We start from the raw sequence: 21,306 nt of genomic DNA on the forward strand, positions 1-21,306 counted from the left end.
AACATACAATTTTAGTGATTATGAATCGCCACAGGCTAATTTTATCATAATGCGTTTTATTTAATGCATGAAAGTTACATCTTTCTATTTAGTTCTTTTCGCAAAAATGTTAAACGAAAATTAATACCATCCCAATTACCATCCATAGTGGAACTATAACATCTTAATTTCTCACATTTGTTGAATAAATGTGGATAGTTCCATTAATTACATCTAAAGTTAAATATTTGAGATTTAGTTAAGTATTATCCCCACTTTATTGTTAATTTGAAAATGTGATCGTTAATCCTTAACTTCTGAGTTACAAGTTACAAGATAACATAATTTTAAAGACTTTTCCTATATTTTAAATTCTACATTTTATGTGATAAAACTATTAGTATTTCTACATTCGATACTATGTTATTAATTAACTAAAAGATAAATGTATGTATTTTTAATAAAATTGGTTTCAGATAATCATGTATTCTGTCCAAAGGCTTAAAAATCTTTATCATACAAAATAAGGGCTAGAAAATAAAATTAAGTACCCCAAAATATATCATAGTAACGTGTGGCTCAATAATATCAATTAATAATGGTTAAAAATAAATTTAAGGACTTGATGTCATCTGCCATTGTCTCAAATTTCGTTCAATTTATAATCATAATTATATTTCTATGTAAAAATGATAGGTAATTTCTTTTCTTACCTTATAAGTTCGTAGATTGTCCACTATACAGGCTAACAAAGCATCTCGACCTTTGCTTACGGTCACGTTCTGAATTTCTTCAGCGAACCTGGGCAGGTCTGAGTCTGGAAAACAAATTTAAAAAATCCTCATCTCTATGTGTTTCATACATTCATATATCAAGGTACATCTTTCAAAAATTTAATTTTGATTTTTATAATTTTGATATTTACATTGAAAAGAAACAATTTTTATTTAACTATTTATTTATTACTTGTCCAATCTACTTTTACTTTCATATGTTAACGTTGCTTATTATTTTGAAAATTACTTATTTACTATGCATTACTTGTAAGAGTTCAAAGTAGGTATAATTACATATGAAAGTATCTACTGCATTTAATATTTAGTACACGAAAATAAACGCGTGTCAAAGTTGCACCAGTGTTTCATTTAATATTTTATGTATACATGTTACACATTAATGCCACGTTCTACGTATATAAAATTTTATTACGCGAAAATATTTTTATATTATGGGAAGCAAAATTTCCTATTACCTAGCCCATAAATATTTGCACGACTAATGATATAGCAATTTTCAAAAATACTCAAATTTTATAATATTTCGTACACGAAAACTCCACAAATTTGCTCATTGAAAATTTACCATTATTTGATGTAATCATTAGAATGTGCATAATTATTAGAACAATTCAACCGCACAAAATAAAATTATATTTTTTAATGAGTATGCAAAACGTTCTTGTATAGTAGACCAATACATAGCACTTTATTTTAACGACAAAAGATTGATAATCAGGATGATGTAAACCAGTCCAATGTTAATTCTCATAAAATAATTTGATTATATTTTTTCAATTCATGAAAACGTCTGACAGATAATAAAAAGTTATAACTTAATCAATCATAAAACTAAAAGTATATTTAAAAGTTAAAATACGTGACTGTATGAATTCAATTGTCAAAATCTTACACCATTGACTGATTCCCACATCGTCATATACGAAACGAATCACGTTACGAAGGGGATCAATTATGAACAAATGGTATCGAGTCGAACCTAAATACCGTGTATCGTTGGACAATGAACTGGTGAGCAGAGATTGCGAGTTATTATCTTAAGAGCCGCATAACGAGTTCAGGATACAACCGGGGTTCGCCCTTAAAAGCTTTTACCTTCGTTAATGTCTTTACGACGTCCCAAGTACCTGAATTATTTATGGCCTCAAAGAACCCATGGAGAACGAGAAATCGAGGGAGACAGAGTGAAACGAGAATGAACGGGATGAGAAGAGGAAAGGGCGGAAAAAAGGAAAAAAAAAAACAGTGAGAAGGGATAAGAACGGGTCACTTTCAGCTCTTTTCAAACCAGCATGCGGCAGCACGAAATGAGGAACGCCGTTAATTATGTCTGTCATACTTTATTATACCGCGGTCCACCGCGTTAATTATGACACCTGCAACGCGAATGCAGACCAAAAAGGAAACGAAAAAATTCGTTTAATTTATGTAATACAGGTGTTTATGGAAATTGTAACGAATCCTCATCTTGCTTGTGATGTTCTTTTAGCGATAACATAGTTTGTAAATGGCATTATTATAATTTAAACAGAGGCGATTTTAGCTCGAAGTAAGCTGTCTTAATACGAGAATCGATATTATCTACTTGTTAGATCGATACTGACTTCGTTAGAAGAGTCGATGTCAAAGATTATTTTTAAAATTTTAACAATAATTTCCTTAATGGATTTATTCATGAAAACGTGATTGTAAATATTTCTGTAATACAAAGATCAAAGACCCAGAATGTCTTTCCATTTTTAATCCTTTAGAAGTGAGCTCGGTTTGGTAAATCAAAGGAAATATCACTTTTCAATTTCTTTTCATAAATGTTTATTTCTATTGGATGAACTTCAACGAACACTTGACTGAATAAACAGCTGTATAATATGGTAGAGCCGTTGGTAACTATGAGAACTTTTCAGTATTTTGACCGTAAGAAGCAATTATTGAACTTTAAAGTTTAAGAAGAAAGACCTTCTCAATAACCAATTTCAAGTAACTTTAATAATTAGAACAATCGCCACAATTGCGTAGAAAAAATTTGGAATCTGAATGAAAAGTGCCTTTTTGTTCTATTAATTCAATCAACTGTGATTTTCTCTCTTTTTTAAATAATAAACTGAACGTTCAAATGAACGAAAATGAAGCACCATCGAATTTGCTATTCCTTCGAGGGTATTCTTCATAAAATCAACAGGTTTTCCGTTCTGTCTGGTACAATGCAGGACCATTGAGACTTCAAATCGATATTTCAATTCATCAATGTGGCCATTGGTGTTTCGTAGGCTTGCTTTCGGCCGATATAGGGGTGCATACGTTTTCACGCATATAGAATACACTATGAGTTCTTCCAATCTCGCGAGATGAACAAGTTCATTTGTAATCTCATACACGTGTGCATTTGGCTGTGAGCAGGATTGGAAATAATTTTTCATCCAAAATATATGTACGTTTGTATAGCTAGGAAAATGACACGAGGATAAAAATTCCATTTCTTTAAATTTAGTAGAGGCATTCTAACATTGAACATTTCTACTGAATCTAAGTTTTAATTACACTAATTATACGTATTTTATAGATTAATATGATGTATGAGAGTTTAATTCTGTAGAAATATTTGCCAAGGAAAAAAGATTCTCCATTTAAATAAAATCCATGTATTATATATCAAAAGATAATTAAAATATTAAAATATTCTAACCGTATTTAATTATTTCTTGCCAATGAATTAATAATGTCAGCTGTTTACTTTTTGTTAACTTTTTCTGAAAATAATTAATACTGTTCTTATCTAAATTATTGAATTTCGTTAATTTTTCAAATTACTGGAACGATTGTAAACATTAATGCACAAAATGCAGGAAAATGGAAAGATATATGTAAACGTTTCTGGAATTTTGGACTAAATATCTTCAATATATGCAAATTTTCAATGGGAGACACTAAATATTAGAGGAGGTAGGTCTTTAGACCCTTGTCTTAATTATTACTGACACTGTTATCGTTATGGATTGGTTATTAACTACAGCTTAGAACTATAGTTTACGAGCAAACTACTTAGGAAGATGACCTGTTTGAGTTGGATTAATGACTATCAAGGGAATTATACGAGATGGTGTTCATCAATATCAGTGTAACTATAAACACATAGAAACTAGACATTTAATATTAAAAGTTATATGACTTACACGAATATCAAAGTATAAGTATGATTTCTTAATGTATTCAAATAAGACTTCCAATTTCTAAATCTGTAAATCCGGATTTTGTAACTCAAAATGTAATGTTGGTTTGATCAAAGTACAACCTTCTATTAGTCCCAATTTTCCGCAATAATAGAAGATACTTTTACTTGGAGAAACGTTCAAGGAAACGTTGGAAATACGTCGAAGTTATGTAATTATTTCAATAATACTCAACCGTTAATACGTGAAATACACTAGCGTGTGCAACGAAAACAGAGTATAATAAAGGCATAAACGTTCCATTATTTCTAATTTAATCAGTCACTACATTATATTAAATTGAAACGACACAAAGGTTTATGCAAAAGCGACGAGCTCAGTCTGCTATTAACATTTCTACCCTATTATATATCAGCAAGAAGCTAAACCGCAGTTCGAAACGTTTAGTGAAAATTACAGCCCATAATAAATTGTAAGTAAAAGCACCTGATCATTCGATACTTTCGAAATGATGGAAATCGAATTTCATTCGTTCATATGATTTATTAAGAAACTAAAATCTTTTTTCTAGATTTGCCTTTTGTTCATTAATTACGAGTAAACTGCGGTTATATATACAGATTTAAATTTTAGTGATCATAACTAAAAGAAGTTAGCATCTTGGCAGAAATTTTTCTTAGCTACTAAATATTACAACGAATAAATAAAATGCAAAAATCTACAGTTTAGTTAAACGTACGAATATTACAGCGTTCTCTAGCTAAAAGAAGTCGTTAAATCCCTTAGTATCTTTACCTACAGAGCTGAATAATAAAGTTACAATTTTATAACGTACACTAGTGTACACTATATAAAAGGAAGAGTGTTACAAGATTGCGGTAATAACGCGGTACTCTGCTTTTGTAACGAGTTAATTAAGACAAGTGCCGCACTTCCAGCTTCACACTATTTTTTAGCAAAATTGTTGCTGGCAGTGCAATTTCAAATATGTAAATCTTGTACATTTTATTAGATACATACGCTTATTATCCTTTTAGACAACGAATTAAATACTGTGCAAATTGATCATCTTAGTAACGTTCATATTATGATAAATTAATAAGTATAGTAAGTAATGAACAATTTATGAAATGCTATGATTAAATGCTACTGTGGAAACATTATTTATTATTATAAAATTTTAAGAGATTACAGAGTACGACTGAATCGAACGACTTGAACGATTTAAGCAGTTCAACGATTCGATCCTAAATAAAAATACAAAATCTACAAAAGGTGGAAAATTTTTGTTCGTGTTAAAAGAACATTGAGATTATCATTTATATCCTAGAATTAAAATCACCATCAAATACTTACTGACAAACTAGCTCAGTTTCTAAATTAAACGATATTTCAAAGGGAATTTGATATAAGAAAAACCTATACACGTATGCAACAAGGTATAGAGAGTAAGCAAAATCCCTCTAACTCCGCGTTACTTGGCGATCGTTTATTTGTTAACACGAAACATGACAGCTTTAATGAAAATCTTGAATGCGCGTCGTTTTTAATAATATCTCGGATGAAGTCGATTCCACGCTAAAACTCGAGCAATACGCTCGCTAACGATGCAAAGCGAATATTCAACGTATTCGCGAAGGAGGAAGCAGCGAGACTAGAGAACGAGGAAAGTGACAGAGCGGATGGAGGAATTATATTATTATATTGAAATGAGAGCGTGGTTGAATGAAAATTCGCGACAAACGTGCAACCACGCAGATATTCCTGGATGAATACTTTTGAACAGTCGACGGATTAATTAGACATAGACACCTATGAATTTGATATTTTTGGCACGTGAATTTGCCAAGACTTCATTATGTTCTCCTCTGGTAATCCTTGTTTCGTGCCAAAAAGGATAATTAACGCGCGTGCAACGACATCTTCCATCGACGGACAATACCGTTAATGATTGTACGCCGGGGAATTGCCTGTGGCGACCAGAATTCGTAAGCACGTTTCCTGCAAGTTGTTATCAAGCTGATTAACAGACTGTGATTAAGCTAAATCTGTATACACGCACGCTATATTCCACGGTTATGGCTTTGGAACGATGCTCGTCCAACGAATGGCGGCTGTGACATGTCGCGCAGTGGAATAAGTAGAATAGCTCGACGATAGCTGAGCCAGCGAGCGCAATCGCTGCCCACGATCTAATAACAGCCTGCTAACACTTTCGCTGCTAGTGAAATTACATTTTATCTTCTCAGGCAGGATATGGGTTTTTCTGTATCAGAAATATCTTCGCAATTAATTTCTTTATGGACTATTATATGAATGGAACTACTGGAGAGAAATACGGCAAGTCATGCTTTCTGTATTTCACAGGAAAGCAATTTTAAAATTCAATACGCCGTTATGTAGTGTGATATTATTTAAACTATTTTTAAATTCTATTTAGCAACTAAATGTGTGCTGTAGTTACGCGATTATCTTGAAAATATTCGTTGTCGTAATATTAGTTGCTCTGTAGGTTTCATATTAATCTTTTTGGGTTTACTATCATATACGTATATTTACACGTAGCGAATCGTTTCTCATTTTTCTTTTCGAATTTTCTCATTCGAAGATTTGTTAATATTTGATAACACTGATACCGGGATAAAGGTAGAAAATTTTAATGTACCAAGTGCATAATGATTCATTCATTTCAACTTCTACATTACGATACTAAGTAGAAGTAGAACGTTCGCGAAACACTGAAAATTCATAATTCATGATGGAAATCTGAGTTTTGTTATGACTGAATATTGTTGGAATCGAGCATCTGACAACTGTCTAGGTTTCGATTGAATTAATCGTGAAAAATATATTAAGAAATATTAGAAATTTTCCTCTTTGCGTATATATATACACACACGATATACAAAAACGATTCGCTTTCAGTAAAAAATGTCAACTTTTTAGAAATCATAGTTTAACATGTTGACGTAAAATGTTTCGAGCAGCGGTTAATGAGGAAAGTTACTTGGAATAATATGTATACGAATATTTCTCACGTGACACATTTAGAAACTGCTGTATAAAGTACAAATTCATGAATAATTGTCGTCTGCTTACGAATAACGTATTTAATATTTATTTAGAGTTTATTCTTCGATAACTATAGACAGATTGAAAATATGCTACTAATGTTATCCTTTAGTGTTTGTTATTTTATTAGTTCTTTAAATTGCTTGAGTAAAATTTAAAAAATGTAAAATTATATTACTACACCAGGAAACTTTTCTGAATTTTTTCCAAAAGTCTTTCTTCTAATACAACAATAATTCCAATAATTCTATTACGATTATTTTTGCAGTTTTATACGATTTAAATTTTGTGATGTACAATTTTAATATAACATATCTGAAATAATTTAATTCGAATGATCTTTGTCTAGACGCAGTGGCGAAACGTTCATTTTCGAAGCATAGCAACAAGGACGATATTCCTATCGATTCGTGGATCGATGTACGTGCTTTGTCTCGATATGCTTTTACTCCGTGATTGTGGATACCGTAAAAGGTAGAGGAGATTCCCTTTCTCGTATTCGAGGGAGAATAATGAGGAATGCGGGATATAATACGTCATTGTTACGATCTCTGATTGCGCTGGTTGAAGTTCCGAGTACTTGAAGGACCAGAACGAATACTCCTATTTCCTTACTAGTTTTCTACCTGAGGTTTTTAGTTTCCCAATTCTCTCATTTTCTACTTGTCAAACTTCGTATCTTTTTCCCCATTTTCTTTGTTATATTCGTACTACTATTACACCATTTTGTAATAAAAATGGATACAGTTACACTGCAACAAGACCGTCGAGAAATAATATTAAAAATCGATGACCTGAAAATTCAGAGAAATAATTGCGCCACAAATAATAAAAGTTTGTAAGTAATATTTACAGTTAATTGATTACTTCACTGTAAATGTTACGTTTAATTAATATTGTCTTCCTTTTCAAAGGAAATTGTTCTGCAACGTCCCATGTGAATAATACCTGCAGCTGTAGATGGTATTAAATTATACAAAAGAAAATGTATCAAAGGAAAATAAACGGATTTCTGGATAAAAGTTAGCAGGAATATTATTAATAATTCTATATAAAGAATATTCAAGCCTGAATAAAAAAGGGAGAACATAATATTTCATAACCTACCAAACTAAAGTTAAAGACCATTTAAAGTTGCGAAATGCCCAGAACTATACAATTTCCACGGAATAATAAATGAAATTTTCCGGACGATAGTTAACAGACCATTCTATAAAACCAAGCGTTCGTTCGAATTATGAAAAAGAAAATTACAGCTACTCCTTTATACTTATTATCAATTATACGGCACGCCGTTTACTCAAAGACGTCTTTTCATTCTACCGGGAAATATATTGAATTCGATTTCTTCAGCGTCTGCATTTAAAGACACTTTGAACGTTCACTTTGTCATTAAAGAAAATTAAAGATCTCGTTTCTTTCTAGGATGCAACGTCTACGGCTAAGTTGTCTACCACTTGGAGTGCGAAAAGAATATTTTCTCAGTGCACCTCATCAATCCTGGCCATCTCCCTGAAACCACGACAGGCACCTCGAAAAAGTCTCCTGGCTAAAAAGTGATCCCTGGTTCAGCTGTTTGTACAATTTTTCTTGTCAGCATCAGTGTCTATTAGACAGTGGTCGTTAGTCAGAATATTCCGAGGCTGGAGGAAAAAAGGGAGAAAACAGAGTTCGTAATTGGCAAAGCTTTTCTTCGTCGCTTTTTCGTCGACTACGTAACGCTCGTGTACGAAAACTTTCTTCCTTACGACATTCCACGAGCGTGCAACGCTCCGCTGAAATTTTGAAAAGATTGAAGCACTTTACCACACTCGTTAGACAGATTTATCTTATTTTGCTGTTAGTTACAAAAAATACTTCAGGCTTCGTTTTATCTCGATTCTTCTATTCGTTGTTATCACGAGCTTATCATTGTGATTTTATCGTGAAAAGGATTAACGACTGGGGAAATAAATCTACATATTGAACATTATACAACATATGAACATATTGAAAATTTAATACATATATTAATGTATGTTTAAAATTCTTTAGAGACTCAATGCTTCAAAAATAAATGTGGAGATAGATTGGAATTTAAAGAAATACGAAAACTTTCAAACGAGAAATAAAATATACAATATAAATAAATAAAGTATATTATAGGTATTTTTTGTAACGTACCATTTATAATTCTTGCAAAATCTGATACGCAAACCTAACGTACATATACGATAGAAAACAACGAACTAAATACTTGAATCCAGGCTAACGCTTCTTCTAAATGTCCCTCCCAAAAACCACAGAGAAACTAAAGAATCCGAAGGAAAACTTTTAGCAATCGATTGTTACATAAAGTTTTACAGGTTCCTGTAAAATTTTATCCGTGGAATTGCGCCGTTCGCCGAGTGGTTTTATTCATGCTCAGCTATGAACTGCAGACCGTGCAGACGAATCGGGGCAGCGCTCCTAGAAACTGTCTCTTGGAACCACGTAACCAGAGAGGAGGAGGTTACCAGTCGAATCAACCATTCTCACTGAGTATTTCGATGGAGCGAGATTTTCCGCGAGATAACACTGTCGATTGTTCTATGCGCAATTCTCAGCGAACGGTTGAGAAACTTCTTCCGCTCTGCCATTGCCCAAAACGTTTGAGTGCTCGGTAGACGAGGAAACGTTCGAAAAACGGTTAAGACCCGCGTACGATATTCAAACGGAACCACGAAGAACATTCTTGAATCGGCAATGACGAACTTTACAGCCTATACCATTCCCCTTGCGTAGAGAGAATTCTCGATTCGGTATCGCGGGAAAGAGTTCGCGATTCTATATCAAATTGATTGCATTAAAGAAAAACCTTGGAGAGCTAGTTACCGATCTGTCGAAAGCTACGTTCGCAGATCGATTATTTATACAGAGGTATTGTCGAAAGAAAGACGTTACATTCGCGAGTTCCCTCTGTTCTTGTTCGCCGTCCTTCTTGTAGATCTTTCTACCTCTACGTCTGTACGCTGTACACACAAAGTGGTTAGGTAGCTGGAGATTTATAATGCAGCTGGTTAGCCGGAGAAAGTATGTTGTATAAATAGGAAAGTAGCTGAACGAAAGGCAACCGCGGTCGATAATAGCGTTCGGGGTCGGAACATTCGAGGTTCGCGGGAATATGGATACAAAAGTTCTTTACAGTGGAAAGAAAGTTTTAATCGGCTCGTTGAACGGGGTGGAACGAGGATTTTCGAACGAGCAGAATCACCGGGGCAAGTCGAATAGCACCGGGCATGAAGCTCGTAAGGGTTTACCTTAAATGAAGTTAGAGTTTATTGGTTTATCCGAGGCAAACGGAAAGGAACTTGCCGCCGAACGTGCTCAATAATCCGTGCCGTGAGATTATCCGGCCCGCTGGCAACGTTTCTTTCGGTTTTCCTTCCAGTAGCAGCTATCGTCATATGGGCTACCAACAACAGTTCGAAATCACGATGGAATTTTAACAAGTTGCGACGTCGCACGCGTGACTGCTTCTATACGGGAAGACGTACAAAGGCTTATGAAAGTCATGAGCTTCCTCTTACTTGCCACTTTATGTTCCTGAATAAGGTCGGGACTGTCGAAAAGATTATGACAACGCCGCCGAAGATACTTTCCCGTGTTTCAACTTAGTATGGCTTGGTTGAAAGTTATACGCCAACTTTACATTAATCGTGTATTGATCATCTTACGTGTACAACGTGTTCAGTTTGGCTTATATTATCAGTTAGTTTTCAATTACGATAGAATATCAGTTACGTGAAAGTTCATTCACTGAAACGTGGTTAGGGCATGATTAAGTGAATATTCGTGCCGATTGAATCCGTTAATCCGAATTTGAATCTATACGAACGAACATCGTAAGTAGTGGGGTAGAATCAATGAACTTGTGTTTCATGAACTTCAATGAAACCATTACGGATGGTCTTGGACCATTGAAGTTACATTATTAGTGTAATCTTGCAAGAAGAATACCGTATGTTACTTTAACACGATAGTAAGTTTGACGATAAAAGAAGTTAAGCTCTACTGGTTCAAATAAATTTTGCAAATTAATAGCGAACTGCGAAAACATCTGCTAATTTAAGAATCAAATGTATACCTATGTTCCTACGATTTTTAATCGAGTGATGTAACAGTGAGAAGTCTTATTTCGCCAGACATCCAGAAATTTGTACGTCCAAATTGGTGTAACCCGATTCATTGAAAGTTTCAACCAGAAATATTCTTTTCCTCCCCAATACCCTAAAGGAACTTCCTTAAAATAATTCTTGTCCGAATTTTACCTTAGCACAAGAAACGATTTCAACTTAAGAACAATGTAGTTCAATGATCTTAGCCAGTTCGTTAGCGTCGTTCCTCGTTTTCGCCAAGGCAAAACGTCTCCCTGATACGCATCGTAAAGTCAGTCTGCGAAGCAAATGAACCGGAAGTTCATTAAAATCAACGCGATAAGAGGTCCAATGCTAATTGCATATTGATAATTCTTCGCGAACGTAGCGGGTTTAAGGATCTTTGCATAAATCTACGTCGTTGGAGGGCGAAGTCTCGACTATTTCTGGCCGCGTCGCCGTATTTCAGGATCAAATTCGACGGAGATAAAATATATTCGCAGCGCGCCACGGCCAGCGATAAATCAGGCAATAAATGAAAGCCCAACGAAGCGAGGGAGGCCAGATAAAAAGAGAATAGGGGAGAGGAAAAGAAAGTGGAAGAAAGAGAGGACCGGTCCTCATTATTTCTAAAAGCGTTCTAGAGACAGTCCGTGTGGCTCACCGATGGGGGATGTTTTGCGGTGTATATCGGCCATCCCTTTAAACCGCTGACACCAAATGGCTGACAACAACGACGAATTGCTCTGGAATGAATTTTATTATTATTCTGTGGAAACTCTAAGTGAATTCTCTAAATATTTTTTCCCATACAGTAGAATTTATTTATTGTTTATTCCATAAATTATGTAGTATTATATTAAGGCTCGAAAGATTGATAGCAGATATTTGACGAGAGGGGCATTTGAATCTTTCAGTGGGAAGGTAATTTTAGTGGAAAGAATATGTAAGTTCTTGTTAAAAATTAATCAGTATTAATTATTTAAATTTTGTAGGAACCAACTTTAATACTATTTTTTGAAGATTCGACATAGATTTTTACATACTTAATCATTTATTATTATTTGTTATTTTATATACTTCTTTTATTTGAGGAAATTCTCCACTTCTTCCCTACGTGTTTAAAATATCTATTACTTTTCATCCGAATATTCAGTTTCAGCTAACCAAGTTCTTATTGATCCATAATTATTTCCAACTACAGTTATATCAGAGAATTTTTATCATTAATGAATATTCCTTACTGTTCTCTAAACCTTCTTTGAACCTTTACATGTTGCTTGAATCTCATCCAGAGCATCGTCTACAAAGGAGTTTAATCCTTCTCACTAATGTCTACCATTCACGATAATTTATCATCCATTTATCATTAATTACCAAAGGAAATTGTTATTTCTGTTATAATTATCCTCTATTGAGAGAAAGGCTCATAGAATTTTAGAAAATAGAAACCATTAGGTTAAGCGAAGGAAAGGCCATCGACGGACAATTATGAGCGTTAAGTCTAATTCAATTTCCCTGGGCCGACCGCGATTTGTAAGTGGAACAGCCATAGGGAAACGGAAACTCATCGGGAAGAGCGAACAGGGGATAATAGCGGCAGAAAGTGAAGCTTTAGAGCGAGGCTAAAGGAAACGAGAACGGCGTGTTCTTCACCGCAGGAGTAACAGGACTTGTCACTTTAGCCAGCTAGTAAATAAGTGCCATTTAAATGTGATATCCAGAGGAGATTGAGGGGCAGAGCTTCGAAACGTAGAATCCGATACGTACGTACTCTGCGCGCCGATACACCGCTCTGTACTTAACGTTTACTAACTATTCAACGTTCCCTACCAACTGTCATTCCCACAAATTCCCGCCATTCAACGAGACCGTATCTATCCCACAGATTCTTCCATGGCCACGAATAAATAATGTGCTACCTCTCCTGGTAAGAATGGATCTTTTTAAATAAGGTATTAGACGATTTGGACGACGATTTGTGTCATTATTTTTAAGTAATTTCGTGTGGAAATCGTGAAAAATGATTAGTCCTAATTTAGGATAAATGCTAAAATCTGTCTTAAAGATTTTGAATCATTTTGCTTTGTAACGTAAAACGTCAAAATGTTTATGTTTGATTTAAATACATTGCTCAAAATAATTAGAAAATCACTATTGCGAATAATTCTGTTACACGAATAAACTATAGGTTTGATACATTACTCCTATTATACTGTGATAAAGATTGATTTTAACACGATTATTTAAGAAAAATTTGCAGACATAAGAAGTAGATATAAAAATTGACTTGACATAGAAAATCCTCTAGTTATTTTGAGCACTATATTTTATTGTAATATGACATTCCACTTTTATTGCTTTGTTACTACAAGTATAAAATGCATAAAATTTCTATTCTTTTCAAGATAATAGATAGAGTTGGTACATCGTGCAAGAAGCATTAAATACTAAAATTATGCTAATCCATTGTTGCATTGGGATCTGAATTTCTTCCGTTAATACTGAATTCGCGCACTACTTCACCTTTTATATATTTTATCGATGAACTAATTTCGTTTAATAACTAATTTAATGTAATGATAATTTCAAGAGGTTTGTAAACTATGTAACTAGATGAAAATATACATTGATGAAAATGTAATTTAAACTCTAGGTATGTTAATTGACCTAGTCAGTTTTAAACCATTTAGTAAATGTAATATACTTTACCGGTGTAAGTGATCAAAAGTTATCTAACCAGCCCAACCCATGTCAAACTGACGTAACTTACCAATCTTGTCTAACTAATCTAACCCGGATCAAATTCAATTTAGGCTGATCTGAACAATTTTCGAAGAGCAATACGTACTAAATGCAAACGATATCCAAAAACTTAGGCGATACCACATATGATATATACTTATACGAGACATTTACAATAATTAATTAAATACATTTCTCGTACATTTACTACATAAATAATCTACATTGTTAAGTCAAGAGATTAATTCTGCTTCAATAGAATTTTAGAACAGCCAATTTGGTTACGTAATATTTCATCTTATCTGATGTGGAAATTAATTCAAAAATAAGCAGAATATTGAATAATTTACTTTCGCATTGAATTATCACTACGATATCTTTCCCATGTACTTTAAAAAAAATCACGCTATTACTTTATTAAATAGAACTATCGATCTTTCAAAATTAAACACGAATAAGGATCTTTCTTATTTTATGAATTCGTCAATTGATGTTTGCCGAGGAACAACAATTTCCAATAATAAAAAAGGACGTATTTTAGCATCAGATACATCCTTGTTCTCTCTCCAGCTATTTCCGTTCGGATTCCTACGTGTCCCGTTAATCTCACGTGCTTTGGGAAAAACGTGAAACGGGAAAGTGCGCCGGCAAAGGTGGAAATTATTTTATTTCGCGCTTTGGAATATCACCTGAAAGGCTCATTCATATTCATGGCGACGCCCAGCCACTTCGTCTCCGAAACGCGACTTACCGCGATCGTGTTGGTTACTTGAAGATTCAAGCATAGTCTCCGCCGCCACTTCGACTAATTCTGTCCCTTATCTCCTTATCACGCACTTCCTTCATCTTTGATTGCGCTGTACGATGGCACGTATAATGGATCAACGTTAACAGACACCTTTTATGAATATATTACATGTGGTACACGAAACATTGTGAAATCTCGTTAATATCGTTATGAGACTTGACTATCATGATTGTATTAGTAAAGTTGAAAACAACTCTGAAAATGTATATAGAAAGTACCAAATATTTGGTACAAGTGCATATTTCATAGTGATCTCAAAGTATTTAAACAGCCAATTACTCATCATATTAATAAACCTCAATATTTTCAGCCAGATTAACATTTGTTATATGTATGTTTAAGTTGGCTATTCATGCTGTGTACTAATTTTTCACTAAATATATGAATATATATTTTCAAAAAATTTTTGTAATTTTTATATACATTCTCAAATTGATCTCACATTTGACCAATATAAACGAAGCCTTGAAACTTCAATAAGTGTTTAAATACTTTCGTAAGTCGCTATAGGCGCATGATCGTCAATGTCTAAAAAAACAAATGAAATTTTTATAAATTTATTTATCACAAGGAGATGGTTTAAATAGTCGCAAATTTCAAGATGAATTTGAAAAATTGATGTTTGTACTCGCCATCGTCATTTCGTTAGCAACATGGCATCCGAATGACTCATTTGTCGGCTAACATGCAGAATTTCGAAATGGCGCGCGAATATTCACAACTGACGCGTCTATAAAGTATCAATCGTAGTTGGAACCCGATTTATCGCGCGCTGTTTGCGCTCCCATTTTATTTATTTTGCCACCCGGAAATACGTAAACCACTCCGGACGATGCAGAAGCGCGCGATTCGTCGATTGGTTATCGACAACCGCGGCACAATTTTTGGAAGGGATATTGGTTTTTCGATGTGACCTATCGATTCGTCCAAGTTCCAAGAGTAATTGTTAATGACTGATCGGTTATCAGTAATTGTGAGTGGAACTATCTAACATTGATTCCTTAAGAAATTAAATAATGCGAGATTATATTTTTATCTATTAAAGGATCGTGGAAAATGTGCTCCATTTTGAATTTCATTCAAGTGAAATATTTTCTGATATTAGCTTCATATTTATCTTTCTATCATTTATAAAGGATGTAGTGTACATTTCCATTCAAAAGTTTGGGACATGCTAGAATTTAAAAAAGAAAGGACGACCTCCTTAAGCAAATAAATAGTACATTCATAATATTATCTTCTTACAGTACTAAATTAAGATAGTACTTTAAACACTAATTTATAAATAGAAGTTGCAATTACAATACTCTCACGTCTCGGGAAAAGTGCATAAATAATAAAATACTTATGAAAAGAAACGTATCATTGAAGAAAAATACTGAATATTACGTTTTTATTCCAATAACTGTATTTTTTATATTTTAGTTAAAAATATATTAACGTTTAACTAAAAAATGTATGATATTAAATGAATATGTATAATGTAACTACATATCACAGTTCCATTGTGAAGATGGTGTTTTTACCTTTACAAGCAGAGCGCATGGTCAAACGTTTTGGTGTTCATTCTGCTGCTACAAGTGGCGTGAAAGTACTTGAAAAGCTTTTGTTGGAACAAAAGCAGCCGCGTTTCAGGTATGCACACTTCTGGCCGCGCAATGTTTTCTAAAGCGGCTAAAAATACATCGGCCTATATACAAATAAAAGAAAGATTTGTTGAGTTCTCTTTCCTGCTTGTTAACAGAAGTAAAATGTTTTGTCGTATTATGTACGAACATAAATCAGTTTTATTTCAATACTTGTTCAAATATTTCAAATTTCTTTTTCGCAAAAGGTAAGCAAATTTAGTGTAAATATTGAAATTTATTTTTAACAAATATGTGCAGCAAATGTTTACTTGGAATAATGTAAAACAACAAGGAATGTAATCACGAAAGAATTAATAGATTTATATGCTATTTATACGTTGGAAGATTATTTTTAGTGTTACTGAATTGACTCTGTAGATAATTTACAAATTTACTATATCCGAGAAGAATCTTGTCAGAAGTGATAAGTTACAGCAAGAACTATTGTTTCATTCGTTTACAGATTCTAAAAAGAGGTAATATATTGTTGTGTAATCAGTGTTGTCGTATTGTACATTTGTTTCTTTTAATATCCACTGTTACTAAATAATTTACGAATTACCTTGTTTTGTCGTCAACTTAAAAATTTTATATAACGAAATGTTACTTGAACTACTTCTAATTTAACGAAACAATAATTAGACCCAAAAAATGAAATTTTGTAATTAATAAATCCTTCTAAAGTCTAAAGTAACCACATGACTTGAACCTCGAACTCCAATTTGAGATGTGACACCGGTTCACGGTCGTGTTACAGTTGGGATAGAGAATAACTCATCAAATAATGTCAACTTCGAAGCTTATCTAAGCATGTAATGTTTCCATATCGGTTGGTACCATATCCGGCAGACGGTTGGTTGATTAACACGCTAACGGGTCGTAAGTATTGCATTATTCATCCCTCTGCAACACTGCTGACTATTAATTAACAGATACATGTATAATCGGGTTGTGATGTTGACAAGGGTTAATTAGAATTTTTTCGATAGTCACGCGCGCCGCCTGAAAAACAGTTTATGCTTGTCCAAGTAATGAGAATCTTGATTGAGTACAATCAAGAATATTCTTTCGAAATAGTATAATAAAGGCCGCGTATTGCAAAGATTAATTTAGCAACAAAAGAATAATATAATATAAAGTTAGTATTATGGAGATTTCTAATTTAGAAACGATAATGAGCGATAGATTCCTTCATTGAGAGAAATTAGAACACACACAAATTAGAAATGTGAACACCGCTACGTGATATTTGGTTTAGATCGTAATTATGCTAATCTATTGGAAAAATAAAGGTAATTCGCCTGATTAGGATGGAAACGAGCCGCAAAAATTTTATTATTCGGTACTTTCGTGGTGCTAATTAAAAGTCTAGCAAGCGTACAATTGAGTTCCGCCGCACCGTTGACGTGGATTAATTGTAATTTTTTTTTTCGAAAATTCAATTCCACAAAAGTTTCCGCTTTCTCGTTGGGAATCTGGGTTACACGTTCGATCAATACACCGCATAAAATATGCGCTGCAATCGAACCTTCGTTTTTCCAATTTAATTATAATATTTGACCTTTTATTATCACCGCCTGAAACAAGATCCTTTGTCCTTCGTGATGAATATTTTTCACTGCTTACTAGCACGACACATACTAATTTGCAAATAACTGCGTTTCAATTTTCGCCGTTTGAGAGCGTTGAATTTAGAAAAAAATATTGCTCCTGAAACAAAGATTTCCACAACATTTTCCACATAGCATATTCATAAAATTTTCCTATGGCGCGTACTCCAATACTTTTACAAGCTAGTGCGCGTCTCAATAACACAACGTGTTAAGGAATAGGGTTGGAAGAAGCTGACGTAACAATTCAATTATCATATAGCGGATCGTGCGAGGGGATTCCACAACATGAGGTCGTAATAAAATCATTAAACGTACGGGGGGTGTTGGCAATCGTGAGAGATTCGAGGTCGCGGGTAACTAGCAGTGGAGCAATGGTATCCGCGGAATTCAGAGCGGAATCAAGCCAGAGCCCATTATCAGAAAAGCAGGAGGGTAGAAAATGTCGGCTTAACACGGAATATATGAACCCCTCTACGCTCCCAAGCAACGAAATTGGTCATATCGTGGGATTTCTCGTGCAGCAATGCCGTTGATTAGTCGTTGCTGCTTCACGACGGGAAAAACCTGGAAATAGAAAGAACGAAAGAAAGATGTTCCCTTTGCCGCGTACCAGCAGAGGGACGGAGGAAAATGCGGCCGGAATAATGGAGCGTGGAGGAACGGCGCGAACCAGAGGAACTTTTCTTCTCGGGGAAAAGCAAGAAGGAATCGAAGAAAAATGAGCACGCCTTCGTAGGGAACTATGATTGACGGCGCTGTTTGTTTCAAACTGCGGTTCTTTCTTCGAATTCGTAACGATTACTGACGGGCCCCGGGACATTTCCGAATATTTCCGCTGGTATTTGAACATAGATTCTTGACATAAGGGATGAAATGAAAGAAAGAATTATGGTACAGGTAGAGGGTAAATTGCAATGAAAATTGTAATGGAAACATTTTTTTAACACATTCACTGCCCTATTACCGTGATGCATGGTATTCTTTGAACAATATTGTACTTCGTTCTATGTTTATCAATCACGAAAGATAGTTTTGATGATAACGAGCGCTGAAACTCTCTCTTTCTCTCTATCTGAAATGAAGACCAGATATTTCTGTCATTTCCAGAATTATTATAGAATAAATTATGTAGATTTAATCCAATTGCATTTTTTGAGAAAGAGAAAGAAGAAGGATGCTTTGTGACAGATTATGTAACACAAAAGTCACCTTGAGCTACTTCATGCAGCATTGTAATAAAATTCTCTCACTAGACCACACTTTAATATTAATTTCAACTTCCTAAAGGATAGCTTGAAGAATTTTAGTAAAAATTTCATCTACGCAATATCTATGTGAAAGTTTAAAATACGTTCTAAAATACGTGTTATACATGTAAGTGACGTTGGAAAGGACGGAATAAGTAAAAATTATTTGAAGTCAACTCCAGAGAATACGTCGGGTGTGGCAAGACTTCCTAACCAAGATTAAAAATTGCTCCCTTTGTAACCTTTGTGACAGGACGCCGTGCATTGTCAAGAAGGAAAATCACCTTTCTTGTTCCCTTTCCTGAATACAGCCTCCTGTATTCTACCTCATCATTTTAAAGTATGAAGTTGGTACAAGTCACGCGGAATTAGATAAACATAGACAAAATTTCTTTAAAACTAGCGCTCGCAATCGCACCGACCTAGCTTTTGTAGAAATATTCAGCCACGTAGTAACATAAAATACAGAGATATTCAAATTTGAGAAATCTAAACTTGTATTTATTCCGGAAATTAGCATGTTTTCTAATAAAAGCTTTTGAACTTAAGACTCCTTTTTCTCAAGAAGAGGAAAATTATAAATGTTTGTACATTTATTTATGTAGTACTCTTACTCTCTCTCTCTCTTTCTCTTTCAGTTTTTATCAAGACGTAAAAATATCGCAAGAAACAATGTTTATATCGTAAATGTCGATGTACGTAGCAGTGACCAGAGACCAGGGCTAGTAAAGCATAAAAGATTAATGGTAATGATAAAGAATCACTGTATTTATTTATAGTGACTTGCATCTACGATGATGTACTGTACTGAATGTGATCAATCACCTGTGAAAATGTTAAAACTTTACTAGCGATTTTAATTGAGCCTTTGATAGCCCATTACAATGGTTTATAGTACCGTAAGTAATCAATTAAAGAAAACTATAAAAATCTAATTGCTTCTATCACAATCACGATTCCTTCCTTTTTCAAGGGGGCAAGTAATCAAGAATTCGGTTCTTCTATGTTCCTGCTTCTCCGATCGTACCACAGAATTTGTTTAAAATATCAGTTACACGGTTTTTGTAGCAGACTGCTATCGAATCAGCAGGCTGCACAACCGTATCAAAATTCCAGACGTATCGCGATATATCCGATAAGGTATGAAAGGCAGCGTTCATTTCAATACCCCATCGTAAACATTCTCGTGGTAGTCGTCCATCGATAATCACAGAAAAATTGGATGAAATACTCTCGTTCCACGACGACAATCCTTGATATCGAAGGTAAAGTATATCATTCGTGACATGTAAGCCGAACGAAATTCTTCTTCCATCCTTGTTATTCGTTATCTACGATATCACGGGTATTGATACATTTTTCGGATATTTGCAATTAGCTGCAAGCTCTTTTGTTCGTCGATATCTGAGACACAAAGATATTCCTCTCTATTCGCTTTCTTTCAGCAGTAAATTTAACAGATTGATAATGTCGTCTGCATTCGAGTCTCGTATTAATTTTCAGTTCGTTGTTAATTTCTGCAGGGTGAGATCGAGCAACAATAATAGTAATGTCGTTTATAACGATGGTAATTTAGTTGTACGAAGAAAGAAAACGCAAAGGTTCGTCTCTTAGCTTTTCAAATTAATATACATATGTATAATAATCTTATTATTTGAAATAAATTGAAAATTGTGATATATGCTTTTATGGCATAATTTAGCCGCCTTTAATAAACGTTTAAATTAATGAAAAAAATTGAGAAATATGTTACAAATGAATACTTTCGATAACGAAAATTGCGAATACGTACGCAATGGAATTGTCGATTATTCTGCGAAAGCAGTTTATACATACAAAACGGGAACGAACTCAACGCGTAAATTAAAATTTTCGGCGTGCGTGCAAATTATAGGCCTTGATTACGGGATTTAACCGCAATAAATTCTGACCTATATTACAGGATATTGGGATTTCGAGTAATTCCCGCAGCTCTTTGCACAATGCGCACAAATATTTGCGCGAATCTAACACTCTTGTCTGTTTTCTATCTTGTCTGGCCATTAAAAAAATACTGGTTATAAATCGAATCCTTATAATGAAGCTTGCACACTCGATAATACATTACTCGAGTCGATGCATTAACAATGAAATTA

At 34.1% G+C, this 21,306-nt stretch overlaps 1 protein-coding gene across 8 annotated transcripts in view; it reads right to left on the reverse strand.

Annotated features, from left to right (window-relative positions):
- LOC132906064 (neurotrimin-like) overlaps positions 1-21,306 on the reverse strand; it is a 316,775-nt gene that overhangs the window by 59,709 nt on the left and 235,760 nt on the right. For all 8 annotated transcript variants that reach the window (XM_060957922.1, XM_060957923.1, XM_060957920.1 and 5 more), the window contains one exon: positions 693-796. In XM_060957922.1, the coding sequence (XP_060813905.1) occupies positions 693-796 (104 nt within the window). The remainder of the gene's footprint in view (positions 1-692; positions 797-21,306) is intronic.

The sequence above is a fragment of the Bombus pascuorum genome, chromosome 4, assembly GCF_905332965.1.
Source record: "Bombus pascuorum chromosome 4, iyBomPasc1.1, whole genome shotgun sequence".
In the NCBI taxonomy this organism is placed as follows: domain Eukaryota; kingdom Metazoa; phylum Arthropoda; class Insecta; order Hymenoptera; family Apidae; genus Bombus; species Bombus pascuorum.